This window comes from Rhinoderma darwinii, chromosome 3 (assembly GCF_050947455.1).
Source record: "Rhinoderma darwinii isolate aRhiDar2 chromosome 3, aRhiDar2.hap1, whole genome shotgun sequence".
Lineage (NCBI taxonomy): Eukaryota > Metazoa > Chordata > Amphibia > Anura > Rhinodermatidae > Rhinoderma > Rhinoderma darwinii.
The window spans coordinates 279,709,117-279,727,217 of NC_134689.1; the positions used below are offsets into that span (position 1 = coordinate 279,709,117).

The 18,101-nt window shown below is 39.8% G+C and overlaps 1 protein-coding gene across 1 annotated transcript in view; it reads right to left on the minus strand.

Annotated features, from left to right (window-relative positions):
• UNC13C (unc-13 homolog C) overlaps nucleotides 1-18,101 on the minus strand; it is a 520,481-nt gene that overhangs the window by 496,366 nt on the left and 6,014 nt on the right. The window contains exon 3 of the mRNA XM_075857981.1: nucleotides 14,292-17,480. Coding sequence (XP_075714096.1) covers nucleotides 14,292-17,295 — 3,004 coding nt within the window. The 5' untranslated portion in view covers nucleotides 17,296-17,480. The remainder of the gene's footprint in view (nucleotides 1-14,291; nucleotides 17,481-18,101) is intronic.

Below are 18,101 nucleotides of genomic sequence, written 5' to 3' on the forward strand. Positions count from 1 at the left end.
GATGGGCATTTTGAATAACTCATTATGCCCTTTGGACTTTGTAATGCTCCTGCGGTTTTTCAGGCCTTTGTTATTGACATTTTTCGAGATCTGTGGTACAGCTGTGTGGTGGTATACCTAGATGACATTTTAATCTTTTCTCCTATGATTCAGACTCATTGTGTGCATGTGCGTTAAGTGTTACAGTGTCTGCGACAGAACTCTCTGTTTGCTAAAGTGGAGAAATGCCTCTTCGAGAAAACCAGCCTGCCTTTCCTGGGGTATGTAATTTCCGACCAGGGACTTCAAATAGATCCAGCCAAGTTATCCTCAATTCTCAACTGGCCTCGTCCGCAAGGACTCAAAGCTGTCCAACGCCTGCTGGGATTTGTAAATTATTACCGCAAGTTTATTCCTCACTTCTCCTTTATGACAGCTCCTATTTCTGCACTGACCAAAAAGGGGGTTAATGCCAAAGACTGGACCACGGAGGCCGAAGCCGCATTCCAAGCTCTTAAAATTGCCTTCTCTTCAGTCCTACATGGACCAGATTCCACCAAACCCTTCATTCTGGAGGTCGATGCTTCATCTGTGGGAGTCGGAGCTATTCTTTCACAAAAGACTTGTAGAGGGAGACTTGTGGCCTGTTGCTTTATCTCCAAATCTTTTACACCTGTTGAAAAAAATTATGGTATTGGAGATAAAGAACTTTTGGCTATTAATTTGGCCCTGGAGGAGTGGAAACATTTGCTAGAGGGTATGCGGCATCCTATTATCATCTACACAGATCATTAAAAACCTCCTTTACTTGCAATCTGCTCAACGCCTGAATCCTCGCCAAGCTCGATGGGCATTATTCTTCTCCAGATTTTATAGAATACCAAAGCTGACGCCTTATCTCGCTCTTTTGACCCTACAGATCAAGAGCCCAGTCCTCAGTTTATTATGGATCCAAAACGTATTATGATCGCTGCCCCAGCTGAAGTGGTACACATTTCCCGAGGAAAGACCTACGTACCCCCTAAACAAAGGGATTGTGCTCTTCGCTGGGGTCATGCCCCCAGGGTTTCTGGGCACCCTGGCATAAAAAGGACTCTCAATTTGATTGGCCGTCAGTACTGGTGGCCTTCCATGTCCCAAGATACTAAAGACTTTGTTTCAGCCTGCTCCAACTGCTCTCAAAATAAAGTCTCTCATTTAAGACCTGCCAGTCTTTTACATCCTCTACCCGTGCCAGACTCTCCCTGGTCGCACATTGCCATGGACTTCATTACCGATCTGTCAAGTTCTGCGGGGTGTACCGTGATCTGGGTCGTCGTGGATCGCTTTTCCAAAATGATGCATTTTGTACCCTTTCCAGGCCTTCCATCATCTTCCCGACTGGCTACACTGTTTATCAAGCACATCTTTCGCCTTCATGGTCTTCCTAAACATATTGTCTCTGACAGAGGAGTACAGTTCACATCCAAGTTCTGGAGAGCCTTGTGCAATCTGCTGGAGGTCAAACTTGACTTCTCTTCTGCTTACCATCCTCAATCCAATGGTCAAGTAGAGCGGATTAATCAAATACTTGAAAGTTTCCTCAGAAATTTTGTGTCTCCACGACAAGACGACTGAGCAAGTCTACTTCCATGGGCCGAATTTGCCTACAACCACCATACGGGGGAATCTACCCGCTCTTCTCCTTTCTTCTTGGTGTATGGCCAGCACCCAGGAACTCCTCTACCAGTCTCTGTGCCTTCTGAGGTTCCAGCTGCTAACATAGTCCACCGTGACTTTGTACGTATATGGCAGGAGGCCAAGGACTCCATCCACAAAGCCGTAGCCAGGTTCAAAAGTAACATGGATAAAAAAACTCAGGATACCGCCGCAGCTCTTTTCTGTGGATAAAGTCTGGCTGTCCACCCATTGTTACAAGCTGGCTCCTCGTTTTCTGGGTCCTTATGAGATAACAGAACAAATCAATCCAGTAACTTTCAGACTTCGCCTTCCCCAGTCTCTGAAAATCTCTAATTCCTTCCACATTTCTTTGCTAAAACCTACTATATTCAACAGATTTTCCCCAAAAATTCCTGCCCACCCTGCTCCTGCGACTGATGCCGAGTTTGAGATCAAAGAGATCCTAGATGTCAAAAGAACAAGAGGGAGATTATGGTACCTGGTAGACTGGAATGATTATGGTCCTGAGGAGAGATTATGGGAGCCCTTGGAGAATGTCAACGCCCCAGATCTCATCAAGGACTTTGAACGCAGGTTCCCTAGCAAGCCAAAAAAGAGGGGGCGTAAAGGGGGGGTACTGTAATGGCTGCCACGCCGTTCCCCACCTTTTCCACGGCCTCTGCTCTGGTTCCTGCACCCTCCATTTCCTCATGCTCGTCCTGAGCTCCACTTACCTGATCCGGACGCTCTGTAGGCTCTAGGCGTCGTCAGGTAACTGCATCTCTCACCTTCCTCCACTGCCGTCACCCACGATGTGCGGCTGCATCCACTAGAGGGCGCGCACTGACTCTTTCCTTCTTAAAGGGTCAGCGCGTGCCAAAATTCCAAGACTTCCTATTTAAGGATCCTCCTCCCTCTGAACCCTTGCTTGTTCAACCAAGTTCCCCGTGAGTTTCCCTGTACCCTGGTTCCGTTTTATTGCCTTCTGCCTTTGTCTGGATTTCCCGTTTTTGACCTTTGACTATACTTGCCTGCCGCCTGCCTTGACCTATTGCTATCGATACCTGTAACGACGTCTGCTGCCTGTCCTTACTTCTGGCCTATACATCCGACTGCCTCTAAACCTGCTGTGCCAGGCATTGCCCTGGGTTACTAGACCATCTCTCGGACGACACAGAGGATACACAAACGAACCAGGTGAGAACCGTGATAAAATGTTGGCACGATTCCCCAAAACTCTCCCAGGTAAGAAGAACTAGGTTTAACCCAAATCCGTTTCATACTAGCAAACACACATGGGTTTTCTCGTTGTACGAGAATCCAATTAAATGAATGTAAATTAATCCCACGATGGATAAGACGCCAACTATATTGCATGCTATAGATAATTGCATGTTATAGATAAATCGATCCCAAATATCTGTTGGAGATGCAACATAGCCAATGACTCATTATGACACATATGGTGGCAGTGCTTTATTATTCAACCATTTTGGCATCAAATAGAGACACCCATGAATGAATGTTCCTTAACCCCTAGGCGCACCAGGACGCAACTGTACGTCCCTGCTGCCAGTGTCTTAGCGCACAAGGACGTACAGTTACTGAGTGGGTCCCGATGCACACTGTCGGCGACAGTGTGCACCGGGAACCGGGAGGTCAGCTGTCACCGACAGCTGACACTCCACACTTGCCGACCAGCGGTCCTTTGCCGCTGGTTACGGCGAATTAACCCCTTAAATTCGGCGATCGGGTGCAATCGCCGAATTTTGGGGGTTTCTAACATATCGGCAGACCCCTGTCCGAAATTGCGGGGTTTGCCGATAGTTAGTATGGCCAACGGAAGCCAAACAATGGCTTCCGTGTCTGCCATGGACGGAAGCCCATCAGGACCAACCTTCGGCTGGTCCTGATAGGCTTCCTGTCAGAGTGACAAGAAGTCACTGTGTCGTTCCCGATGCACACTGTCGACGACAGTGTACATCGGTAACTTGGAGATCAGCCGTCCCCGACAGCTGACACTCCAGTGTTGCCGATCAGCGGCTCATCGCCGCTGATTTTGGCAATTAACCCGTTACATGCGGGGCTCGATTGCGATCTCCGCATATAGGGGGTTTGTAGCACATCAGCAGCCCCCATTCAATCGTGGGGGCTTCTGATGCTTGTGATGGCACCCGGAGGCCAGGCAACGGCCTCCGGGTCTGCCATGTATGGAAGCCTATGAGGATCAGCCGCTGCTGATCCTCGTAGACCAACTGTCAGAGTGACTGTGACGTCACACTGACAGTTGGAATACAGTACACTACCTAGGTAGCGTAATGTATTCTAGCAGCGATCAGAGTTGCAGGTCAAAAAAAGAAGGTGTAAAAAGTTAAAAAAAGTTAATAAAAATGTTTTATAAAAGTGTAAAAATAAGTTTTTGTTTTCCTATAATAAGTCACTTATTATAGGGAAAAAATGAAAACGTTAAAAAAAAGTACACATATTTGGTATCACCGTGTTCGTAACGACCCAAACTATGAAACTATAATGTTAATTTTCCGCACGGTCAAACAAAATAAACGGAAAACTATGTCAGCATCGCTATTTTTTGGTCACCACCCCTCCCAAGATATAGAATAAAAAGTGATCAAAAAGTCGCATTTACCCCAAAATAGTACCAATAAAAACTACAACCCGTCCCGCAAAAAAACAAGACCTCCCACAGCTTTTTTGACGAAAAAATAAAAAAGTTACGGCTCAGAATAGTGTGTCTCAGAAAATATATTATTTTATAGGAACTTCATTTTATTGTGTAAACGCTGCAAAACTTTAAAGTATACACATATGGTAATCGTACCGACCGGCAGAATAAAGTAAAACATAATTTATTGCGCACGGTGAACGCTGTAAGAAATAAAGAATTGAAAGCACCAAAATCGTTGTTTTTTGGTCACCTTAGCCCTAAAAAAGATCATGTGGGGTCAAAATGCTCACTATACCGCTAGAAAAATTCCTTGAAGGGTGTAGTTTCCAAAATAGGGTCACTTTTGGGGGGTTTCCACTGTTTTTGTCCCTCCGGGGCGTTGCAAATCCGACATGGCACTGAAAACCAATCCAGCAAAATCTGCGCTCCAAAATCCAAAAGGCGCTCCTTCCCTCCTGAGCCATGCTCTGGGTCCAAACATCAGTTTACGACCACATATGGGGTATTTTGCTTTACAAATGTTGGGGTGCTTTTTCTCCTTTATTCCTTGTAAAAATGAAAAAAATCTATGTTTCCACAGAAAAATAGGTGATTTTCATCTTCACAGACTAATTCCACTAAATTCTGCAAAAAAACTGTGGGGTCAAAATGCTAACTATACCCCTGGAAAAATGCCTTGAGGGGTGTAGTTTCCAAAATGGGGTCACTTTTGGGGGGTTTCGACTGTTTAGGTACCACAAGACCTCCTCAAACCTGACATGGTGCCTAAAATATATTCCTAAAAAAAGGAGGCCCCAAAATCCACTAGCTGCTCCTTTGCTTCTGAGGCCGGTGCTTCAGTCCATTAGGACACTAGGGCCACATGTGGGATATTTCTAAAATCTGCAGAATCTGGGCAATAAATATTGAGTTGTGTTTCTCTGGTAAAACCTTCTGTGTTACAGATTTTTTTTTTTATTGCAAAAAAATTAAATTAGTAAATTTCACTTCCACGTTGCCTTAATTCCTGTGAAACGCCTAAAGGGTTACTTTCTGAATGTGGTTTTGAATACCTTGAGGGGTGCAGTTTTCAAAATGGGGTGATTTATGGGGACTTTCTAATATATAAGTCCCTCAAAACCACTTCAGAACTGAACTTGTCCCTGAAAAAATGGCCTATTGAAATTTTCTTGAAAATATGAGAAATTGCTGCTACAGGTCTAAGCCTTGTAACGTCCTAGAAAAATAAAAGTACGTGAAAAATAATGATGCAAACATAAAGTAGACATATGGGGGATGTTAACTAGTAACTATTTTGTGTGGTATTACTATCTGTTTTACAAGCAAACACATTTAAATTTAGGAAAATGGTAATTTTTGCAAATTTTTACTAACATTTGAAGTTTTTCACAAATAAATATTGAATTTATCGACCAAATTTTTTCACTAACATAAAGTACAATATGTCACGAGAAAACAATCTCAGAATCGCTTAGAAAGGTAAAAGTGTTCCGGAGTTATTACTACATAAAGTGACACGTCAGATTTGAAAAAATCGGCTGTGCCACGAGGCCAAAACAGGCTGTGTCCTAAAGGGGTTAAATATCAAACTAGACCCTGCAATGGTATTGTTATGGAAGCCTATTCATGGCTTACTAAAAAGAAAAAACATCTCCCAACTCTCTTATTAACAGCAGCAAATCTGCTTATACCTACACTATGGAGATATACACAACCTTCTACACCTCGCCAGTGAATAGTTAAAGTTTCTGAAATCCAGAGATTGGAAGAACTAGCCCACTGGCAATCTATGACAAGGAAGAAATATCTTGATATCTAATCACCCTGGATTAAATATACTGATTCCACCATACCAGCTCAAAGGACATAGCCAGAGTATAAAGAATTATAGGAGTATTGCAGCACTTTTACACCCCGGTAGATACAAGTCTGTAAGAGAGCAATCATCCCTATAAAAATATACAACAAGGTACAACTGGAACCACTTCTCCTCCTCTATATCTCCTCTAATTCCTATACCCCACCTTTTAACTCTATTTTATACTTGTTTGTATTTGACATTGTTCATTGTATATTTTTTTATAATAAATGCATAATGGCTCTGTGAAGCCATGAATGTTTCATGCTATATATGTTATATTTTCCTCAATAAAAACAGATTGAGAACAAATTGAAGTAGGAAAAAAACTTCCAGTCTCACAAAAGACACCATTGCAAATGAGACTGGAAGAGCCACACATCCCAGGCCTTGTAGCGCTAGAGGACTTGGCAAAGACCGTGCAGGGACAAGAGTGTAAGGGACCTTTCACTCAATTCCATCCCAAAAGTAGGAAATGTCCTCCATTACGTGACTATGCAAATATCTATCTTTTTGTCGATTTGAGTAATGCACTTAGGGACTTAGACGAGAAGCTGGTCAAAAACCTAAATACAGTTCATGATGAAGTGCAGCCACTGTGAAAACTGGAACAGGATAAAGTCATCTGACAAGGGGGGGTTGTGGTGATCGACAGAGGGCTATAAAAGGAGAATGGGTCTATGGATACTCGACACTGATTGCTATAAAGTCCTACCACATAATACCAGTAGAATATATACTGGAATTTAAAAAAGTGCTCAACAGGGCAAGAAAACTTAGTTCTTGTATGCTGATTTTGCATCATTCCATAGTATGCCTAAATTTCATAAGAGAAGAATTTATAGGTATACTCTCAGATTTTTTGAGTAGCGTTATAGTGTGTTTATGTGACTGCACGTAGCGATATAGCTATATCGCTAGTGCTGTGTAAATTAATGGAGAGAAGTGTATGACGATGACTGGTCAGCGTCATACACTCCTCTGTACAACGCCCATTTGGTCATATAGTAAAACACGCCCAGTTGTCCATTGGGAAAATCATTAGCATAAAGCTAATATTGGTCATAACTCAGTTAAAAATGATCGTTTTTCTAAATAAAAAAACACTGCTGTAATCTACATTACAGCGCCGATCACATCATGTACAAAATATAGGCCACTTATAATGTGGTGACAAAGACTCTTTAAATGTAAATGGGTCAGGGCTATCGTTACGACAATGTTTGGCGTGGGAACTTTTTTTTTGAGTGGGTATTTTATGTACAATTTTTATTTACCGTATTTTTCGGACTATAAGACTTACTTTTTTGCAAGAATAAATCTTTCCAAAAAGTCCCTGTGTCTTATAGTCGGCAGTCAAGGGGCCCAGCTTGACCCCTTGACCGCTTCATTAACCTTTTCATTAACCCGGGGGGGGGGGGTGATCTTTGGAACCCGCTTAATACACTGCAGGTGTCAGCTGTGTTTTACAGCTGACACGCTGCTGTAATGGCCGTTCCTGGCCGTTTAACTAGTTAAATGCCACTGTCAATAGCAACTGCGGCATTTAAATTGTTAGAAGGGTACGGCCCCCTCCGACAGCCCAACGATGGTTGTCATGGCAGCCAGCAGGGCTTAGTAGAAGCCTGTAAAATTGACAATACAAAAATTACGATATACTGCAATACATTTGTATTGCAGTGTTGTGTACCAGCGAACGAAAGAAAAAAAAAAAGAAAAAATTGTTATCGCTGCATCCGTAAAAGTCCAAACTATTACAATATACCATTATTTAACTCGCACGGTGAATGGCGTAAAACATTTTTATGGCTCTCAAAATGTGGTGAAACAGAACAATTTTTTTTAACAAATAGTTTTTTCTTTGTAAAAGTAGTAAAATATGAACACATTTTTTCCTATTTTCTGTTGTCTGAAACCTGGGTGCATCTTATAGTCAGGTGCGTCTTATAGTCCAAAAAATACAGAGATTTATTTTTACTTTATTTTAGCTATTTTTTTTTATTATTATGGTTTGTCCCACAAAGGTCAGTTTTTTCATCTTTTCTCTAGTGTGCCCAGCAGTCACTGACTGCAGTCTACACGACATTTAGCTGCCTGATCGATCAGGCAGCCAGCGAAAGCCCACCCTGTATATATACTATGAATCTCGACCACCCACGTATAATTACAGTTAAAGTGATAAAAGAAAATCGTATTGAAAAAAAACTAAAAATTGAGCAGCTGAAGTCACATGGTCAGGTATATGCTAGTCTTTTATACAACTGAAACCTAAACCCATAGCCAACTGCTAAAAACCTTTCATGAACACAGGTTATAACAGGGCCAGATTATAGGAAGGGCACAAGTGGCACCTTTCTTAGGCCTCCACTAAGCCATACCGTAGGCCAGTTATTTAAATTAGGTTGTTAAACTCACAAGTGGATTAGGGGGGCCAGCTGTCTGGCAAGTGCAAGGGTGCCTTTAGTTCCCTGCCTTTCCATTCGCATGACGGAAACAATGTCGGAGACCCGACGGAACCCATTAAAGCGAATGGGTTGTGTAGGGTGCCACTAGTTTGCATGCAAAGAATCATTGGTCTGCTCCTTTGATGGAGCAGTACAACAGAAACCCAAACACAGATGGGAACCCGGTCTTATACACAAGATAGGTGATAAATGTTAGAATGCCCCACCATGGGACCCCAACCAATTACTAGTTCAGGGGACCAAGTCTCCCATTCCTCCTTATCAGCATATTTTTTAATGGAGATATGGAAACAGCTAAGTGGCTTGCGTCGCTATTTTTTTAAATAAATGTTGATAGTGGGAAAACTTCTTTAAAGAGGCTCTGTCACCAGATTTTGCAACCCCTATCTGCTATTGCAGCAGATAGGCGCTGCAATGTAGATTACAGTAACGTTTTTATTCTAAAAAAACTAGCATTTTTGGCCAAGTTATGACCATTTTTGTAGTTATGCAAATGAGGCTTGCAAAAGTCCAAGTGGGTGTGTTTAAAAGTAAAAGTCCAAGTGGGCGTGTATTATGTGCGTACATCGGGGCGTTTTTACTACTTTTACTAGCTGGGCGTTCTGACGAGAAGTATCATCCACTTCTCTTCAGAACGCCCAGCTTCTGCCAGATCACGCTGTGACGTCACTCACAGGTCCTGCATCGTGTCAGACGAGCGAGAACACATCAGCACCAGAGGCTTCAGTTGATTCTGCAGCAGCATCGGCGTTAGCAGGTAAGTCGATGTAGCTACTTACCTGCAAACGCCGATGCTGCTGCAGAATCAACTGTAGCCTCTGGTGCCGATGTGTCCTCGCTCGTCTGACACGATGCAGGACCTGTGAGTGACGTCACAGCGTGATCTGGCAGAAGCTGGGCGTTCTGAAGAGAAGTGGATGATACTTCTCGTCAGAACGCCCAGCTAGTAAAAGTAGTAAAAACGCCCCGATGTACGCACATAATACACGCCCACTTGGACTTTTACTTTTAAACACACCCACTTGGACTTTTGCAAGCCTCATTTGCATAACTACAGAAATGGTCATAACTTGGCCAAAAATGCTCGTTTTTAAAAAATAAAAACGTTACTGTAATCTACATTGCAGCGCCTATCTGCTGCAATAGCAGATAGGGGTTGCAAAATCTGTTGACAGAGCCTCTTTAAGTTACTTGCTGGTGTAATGTTTACACATGAAGACATGATTTAGATTATTTGAAATGCTAAACAAATACCCACATGTTCAAGTTTCTCTCTTTCATTACATGGGTATTTTTCTAAGCTTGATGATTCTTCCAATAACAAAATGTTCAAAGATATACCATTCCAAAAAATTATTTTACCAGATTATCACAACACGATGGGATTTCATATCTTGTATTATCTACCAAAAACATGTATCCACCCAAACTTACTCCAGCAGAATATCTTATTGTCTATCGAGCAAAGACTGGACAAACATTAGAAAAATGAACAACATTACAAAGTGCTTATGGTAATGGATTATTGGATGTAAATCACTTCCCTTCACATTGTTTGTCAGGCAGTAAAATTAAATTGGGTTATATTTTCAAGGAAAAGAAAGGAAATGGTGGAGAAACTAATATAACACAAAAATTATGATTTCTAGTGACTCCTTTTTCCCATTATTCTTTAGAATTCAATCAGACTCTTCTTGCACTCCCTTGTCTCACACAGAGAGTAGCTGGATGTAACTGATAACCTAATCTACACTTATATTAAAGTTTAGGATAAAGTATATCTTATGTTCACATTCAATTACATTGATAAAATAACAGAAAGGGCGAACACAAAATTTTGACAAAGGATGTGGGGTTGGAGAAGGATGAAACTGCTTATATTTCAATTATTTCAAATGACTAAAACTACCTAGAGACAGAAACTCAAATAACTAATACACCAAAATATAACAAAACTTCCCTATGTTATCAATCATATGCAACAAGTGACCCACTTGATTGTAGTTTTAGCCAATTATAAGGTCCTGGTGATTGGGAAGTTACTGAAAAACTCAAGCCTGTCGGCATATGACATATGACATTTCTTTCTAGCATCAAAGCAGGTAATTATTAGAGAAAGTCCCGTATAAGAAAAAATGTAAAGGAAAAAAAATACAAAATTGACAGACTTATCATTTACTAACATATGCCCATTTTGGGTGAAAACTCTCTTTGATCATTAGAAAAACATTGCATCTGACCAAAGCTAGGAATATTTTACCTAACAGCAGTATAATTTTTGTTTTTATGCATTTTTACATTCCAAAGTGATTCATTAAAAATTATTTTTTACTATTGTTATACACTTCATGATGGTATTCCAGCATATTGCTATCATGTTTCCAGCAGGGAAAGCAATGTGGTAAATTATGATATAAATAGATTCATAACTGCAGTAGAGAAGCAGAATACATTTGCTTTATACATGTTGTCTGTATCAACCTTTTCTATATGCATGGCATGCTTAGCTTATATAAGCCATCTGTATAGGTTTGGAAACCTCTTGTAGCTGAGAGCCACGTTCAGTATACCTCCTGGCTTTGAAGGGCCAAAGATGTCTGGTGAAAACAATGGATGCTCACTGGCTTCAATTATTGAATACAATGCTTCATTTTCACTAATAGGACATAAATGTTTGCAGCATTGATAGGGTTTCCAATTTTATATAAGTTATCTAGGTTTACTGTTACATATACTAAATACTATATTCAGGGTATAATGAAAAGTTATACAGCTTACTAATATAATTTGTTTTCAAATCTCTAACTATTTTCAAGATATCTGCCTGATGTCAGTAAATTCAAACACTTTGGGGCGTAGCTTAAGGCTGATGGGCCCCGATGCAAAAGTTCTTCTTGGTCACCCGCTAAGTTCTCTTTATGGCTAACGGCTCGCAGCTTTCAGCTGCATCGCAGGGTCTCTTAAGTGACCCATGAATGCAGCAAAAGAAAGCCAGGGGCGTTGCTAAGGTTTTAAGACATCAGGGGCAATAGCCCCAAAACCTTGGTTTTGCCCCCACTCAAAATTGTTATTATATATATATATATATATATCAGAGACAGAATATCTATAAGACTACGACCCATTTAGCTCCACCACAGGATAGGATTAGCTACAGCGGCTCAGCAGACCGTATCACACACATGATAGGATTAGACACAAGGCCCAATAGACAGTATTACAAATGATAGGCTTAGATACAGGGCCCAGCAGAGGGTATCACACATGATAGGCTCAGATACAGGGCCCAGCGGACTGTAGCACACATGATAGGCTCAGATACAAGGCCCATCAGACAGTATCTTACATGATAGGCTTAGATATAGGGCCTAGTGGATAGTATCACACGTAATAGGCTCAAATACATGGCCCAGCAGACAGTATCACTCAGGATAGACTCAGATACAGGGACCAGCGGATAGTATCACACATAATAGGCTTAGATACAGGGCCCAGCAGACATTATCCAACACGATTAGCTTAGATACAGCCTGTATCTAAGCCCATAATGTGTGATACTGTCTGTTGGGATCCTGTATCTAATCCTATCATGCAGCATACCATCTGCTGGAGTCCTATATCATGCAGGGCCCTAGAAGACAGTAACCCACATGTTAAGATTAGATACAAGGCCCAGCAGACAATATTCTCATCCTTACCCTCCTTTCTCCTGAACCGGGTCCTCTCCATCTCCGGGGGGCCCGGAACAGACTCAGGAGCGAGGTGGGTAATTATACTTTCTGTCACTGTAGTAACAGGGGCCCGTGTAGTTTCCAGTTACTACAGAAACTGTAAAAAACATGTGGTGCAAGGGGTCGTGGGACCTCTGGCTTCGGGGCCCAGTCAATTGTGACTGCAGCAACGCCTATAGCTACGCCACTGGAAACACTACATCCAGAGGTTAATAAACCTTCTCTGGTACATGGCTTAATGAGTCAGGCACCTGTGCCAGTTGGAAATAATCAGCGTAATTTTTTTAGGCTGTGAATGTAAACATGCATTGTTAGCAATCAGAAATCTTACTAATGGTGAAGATAGCTAAAGACAAATGTAAACAAAATTTTACTCAAAGATATAAACCAACAAAACTCTGATATTACAATAGAGGAAGTCAAAAAAGTATTCCAACATAATTTTATGACACTTAATAAGGAAATAACATTTAGGCTAGGGCTATGTTCTGACTTTGACCGCACTACAGGCCAAGATGGCTTTGTCACCAGTTAATGAAAGTCTTTGTGGCCATGTTGCGACCACAGTCGCGAAAAAAATCTAACAGGTTCGCAATTTCTTGCGACAGTCATGGTGTGGTCATGGCAACACATGGGTCACAACGTGGCCACATTGACTTTCATTAACAATAATGCAGGCTTGGCGACACAGTGATGTTTGTCCGTGCAACCAGTGTTGCAACCATAGTCTCCATGCAGCCTTAGCATTATTGTTTAAAAACAAAGCACTCCTTCCAACACAACTTGAATAGCAGGAAAGATAACAGAGGCCAGTTCCTCCCAATACAAAAATTTATACTTTCGAAATACGTAATCCTCTTTATTCTCTAAAGGGCTTGTAGCACTTGCTATGGTAAAGGGCCCTATTGAAAATATATTGCTCCATTCTACCAGACCAAACTAACATTAGATTTTTGGTAGATTCTAGCACAAAAAGATGTCTTATAAATGTAAAAACACAATGAAAATCGAAAGGAGACACACGGAGATATATACAATGTGAAAAGATTTGCAATAGCAATATAGGAGTTTGATAAGTGTGTAGAACTCTGATTATCACTTTTAAAGGAGTGTAGATTGAAAAGACGAGATCGATCACATCATTAAATGACGGCTTGGTATGTATATATAATTTTTTGTCATAGCAAAAGTTAATAAATATTAAAAATCAATTTCTTAAATACAGTAAGATTATGTCAAGTTGACAATTGCCATCAGTTAGGAAATATGATTGGCTACAGCTACAATCCTATTTGCCAAAAACATATTTTATGTAAAACTAGACTGTGGTATAACCATGCACAATAAAAGTTAAAACGTATTATCAGCATTGATGGTTTTTAGTCATGGTAGAAGATAAAAATATGTAAGACATATATATGAATATATAATACATTTGATGAATTCATACTTGACATACTTTTAGTTAATTTTGTCCTTAAGCTACTATGTGGTGTTAATAGCGAAAATAGTGGAAACAACATTTTGTATTGATTTTAATGATCTGTAGACAACAATTATATAATATACATATATACTGTAATATATATATCTGATCTGCAGCTATTTTAAACTAAAACCCTAGAGATCTATTTTGTGATTAATATTTTTGCTTGTGTAGCATGCCCAACAATGCCCTTGAGATAGTCACAAAGTCATTGTGTATTGTAAAAATTATATAATAGTTGCTTTTTGTTTGGCATTACTCTATACCTTTGTATTGATTCTTTCTTGTTTTCTATGAAAGGTATACAAGGCTATCATCATGAGAAGTAGAAAAACTACATTAGAGTTTTGAGAATAACCTACTGTAATATACTATACAATTCACTTTCAAAACATATTATATATTTAAAACAGCAAAATGTAAGTACCTCCTGCAAGGATTCTTTCTTCAAGGTCGGCCATTTCTTTCTTGTATGCTTTCATGGCAGCTTCCTTAAAACTTGGACGAATTCGTTTTTTCTTTGGGACTTCAAGGGGTTTCTCAGGCACGTTTTTGTTCTCATCATCGTTTTTAGCATTCACTGTCACATCATACACTATTTCACATTCAGGTTCTATTACATCCTCTGGAGCGAAGTCATCATATGGAATGTTGTAGTCATCCATTTGTAAACCAGCAAATTCTGTGTCATATGAGTCATCATACTCTTGATATTCTTGCATTTGCTCAAGATTTTCATTTGTATTTGTTCTGTTTTCAAGTTTGGCAAGAACTTGTTCCATCACTTCCACATAATCGGCTCCATTGTCATTATCAGCTATAGATTCACCATAATCAATGTCATCATCAGCTTTGTAATAGTACGGTTCTGTGTACACATCAGAATCAAGAGTTGTGCTGGATTCATTAGCTGTAGATTGTGATAACGTGCGAAATCTCCCCATGAATGAAGAGCCACTCTCATCACAGCCACTTAAGCTCTGCGTGCTTTTATTCCAGACAACTTCCAGAGCTGATTTAGCACGCTGAAGAGTGGAGCCAAACTTTGGGAAGCTAAAGGTCTTATCAGAAAGATCTATACTTAGTCGGCTGTGCCATGACTTTGGTGGAGCATCCTCTGAGTCATCACTTTGCAGTTCACTCTGACTGCGGTACATCATGGGCAATCTTCCCTGACTCTGGTAAATTTCATTGGCATTTGCTTCAATATAAGATTCGTATTCACTAGTCCATTGATTTTGTGACACAGTGCAGATTTCAGGACAAGATGGAGAATTGCTGTCTAGAGTGTAATTATAGTTTTCTGTGTTATATGGAAGATCTGTACTTTGACACTTTTCATAATTGTTTGCATAAATTTCCATCTGTTGATCTGCAGGGCAGTTGACGTTATAAGCAAAACCATGTTGTGTAGATGTATCAAGTCCAGAGTCTGTACCTTGTTCTAAATGGTGCCACTCTTTCCATGGCGACAAATCACCGTGTAAAGAAAGCTGAGAGTCACTATAGTGACTGCGATCTCCTGAAGCACAAAGTATCCCATTGCTGACACCACTGTCAACAGTCTCAGTGTTCTCTATTTCATTTTCTTCATGGTAAGGCTCTACATCATTACTGAAAGCTTGATCTTGTGAGCTTGCATACCAGTTTGATGAACTATCTTCCGGTCTTCTTTGCCAGAGTTCCCGATCAGAGGAAGACAACAGAGAACTTCCATTGGTTCTAATAAAATATTGGTTTTCTGAAAAATCTTCTGAGTAAGACTGGCATAACTTTGAAAAATCAGATTCTGAACGACTCAGTTTTGGTGTAGAAAAGTCAGTCTGTGAATGCCACAGGGGAGTTGAATCACTGTAATATATTTTGTTTTTTTCCAAGCTATCAGATACAGGTGATTGAAAATTAAGGTCTCCATAATCATCTTCTCTTTTATAAGTGGCATCTTCAGACGTTCTGTGAGGTTTCTTATTATGGGATGACTGACCACTTCTTTTACTCCCATTAGATTTCATGTGAGCTTCAGACTTGGACACCATTGCATAACTATTTCTGTTTATGTCAGGTTCCAACTCTTTATCGCTACCTTCATGGGATTCCCATTCTTCATGATTAATCTTTGGCTCCACAGCAGAAAATTTCATGTCCATACTCTCATATGTCTGAGATAAAGGAAGTGCCTTTTCTTTTTTCACTTTCAATTCATGGGGAATAATGTCTGTAGAAATCCCAATTCCAGTTCCCTTCAGTTTATAACATTTTTTTAAAACTAAATCTCTATCTTGTTGTGTAGCAAAATAGACAAGTATTGGTCTAGGTTTTGCATTTGGACAATCTCTCTGTTGCCCTAGCCTGTGAGCAACATCAATTTTCATGCAGTTTTGTGCATCTGCAAACCCCATTTTTTCTATTAAAATTCTATAAACAACATTTTCACAAAGTTCATTTTTGTCTTCAGGCACATTTAAAAATCTAAGACTAAGCTTACTACCGTGATGACCTATCTGCTTTATGTAGTCATGGATATCTCTGGTTTCTCTTCTTGACTGTACAAAACCTGAACGTAACTGCTCAATTTCACTTTGCACAACCTCAACACTGCTAGAAATTTCATCAATTGATTGCTTTAAGGAATTCACATGACCTCTTAATTCTGATAGTTCAGTTTCAATCTGACTTATACCTTGGAGTTCTTTAAAAATCATTTCCATGACATCGTGTGTTTGACTTATGCAACCAGTGGAGCTAAATCCAGGTTCAAGTGTATTGGTTTTCTGCTGACGGACTGTCCTGTCTAAAGACTTGCTTCGTAACCCCCATGTTTTCTTCCATGTGCTCACTTCTGAATCTGAGGAAACACATTCTTGACTCTTCTTCCACTTTCTAAGTTTGCGTAAAGCACCCATTTTTAGGCTATGCAACGTACGTTCTCCATCTGAGCTTCCATCAGAAGGAGCAAGACTGCTCATGCTTTTTCTGTTTCGCCTTACAGGCATGGTGTGCGATGAGTATTCCTTGGTTGTACTGCCAGTTCTTGCTTCACTTAAAGATTCTGAATATGAACTATCAAGAGAAGATATTTCGTGAAGTGCATCCTCATTATTATTGCCAGCTAGAATAATACTTTTTTGAAGCCCATTGGCAATTGCTACTCTATAACTGAAAGTTGGAGAAAGTGAAAATTCCTTTCCAACAGTATCGTCTTCAGTTGATAAATTGCAGGAAGAAGAACACTTGGCAATTTTTTTTACTTTACTTTTGATGGTAGTAGAGATATTTGGGTTCTTGATTAGACCAAATTGAGAAATATCCTGTTCCTTTTTGCTCGGACTCTCTTTCTTTTTTGTAGGATTCCCCAATTTCTTTGTAAACATTCCTTTGCAAAGCTTATATATATAAGAGAAGATCAGGCTCTTCAATAAGGCAGAAACCATCAGGGGAACTTTATATTAACCTATTTTTGCAAAAAAAAAAAAAAGTATCTCTGGCTCCTGAGAAAGATTTGTCTGTCCACACAACATTAAGCTGTAGCAGAAACAAACACGCGTGTACTTGAGTTAGAATGTATGTCCTAGGGAAGGACCACAAACCGTCTGCTTCTCATGACTTCTTGAAGTCTCTGCAATGAAGGTAATTTAAGCATCACTAATTCATATAGTACAATCTCAGTTGTGGATAAAGAAGGTATACAATATAGTAAGAATTGCTTGCAGCACAAACAGTTAATAACTGACATGTAAATGGCAGATAGTGGTTGAAGCAGTAAGGTCTACATTCTTGACTATTAATGATTTTACTTTGTAATATTATATTGCAACATGATCCTGTTGATACCGAAAGAAAAGCATTAGTCCCAAGGATTATTTATCACTATGCATAAGAACATACATTCTCCACTTAATCCTTGGCAAATTGGGTGTCAAGTGGTAGGCTACTGACTATAACATACATCAATGACTACCTTTTTAAGTCCTTAACAGCATAAATTTGACCTTACATCTATTTTTTTTTTAAACTTCACAAACATTGGAGTTTAGAATCAACCAAATGTGCTTAGTTATGTGATGTCTGTAAACCACCGGGAAATAAAAATGGAAAATAAAGCAAAAAATAATAAGCTATGTAATATCATTAAATCAAATATTATACAGATAACTAAACACATTACATAAAAAAAAGTATATTTACAAAGCGTATTTTTCAATTATATTTCTTAATATATTTTGTGACATTTTAATAT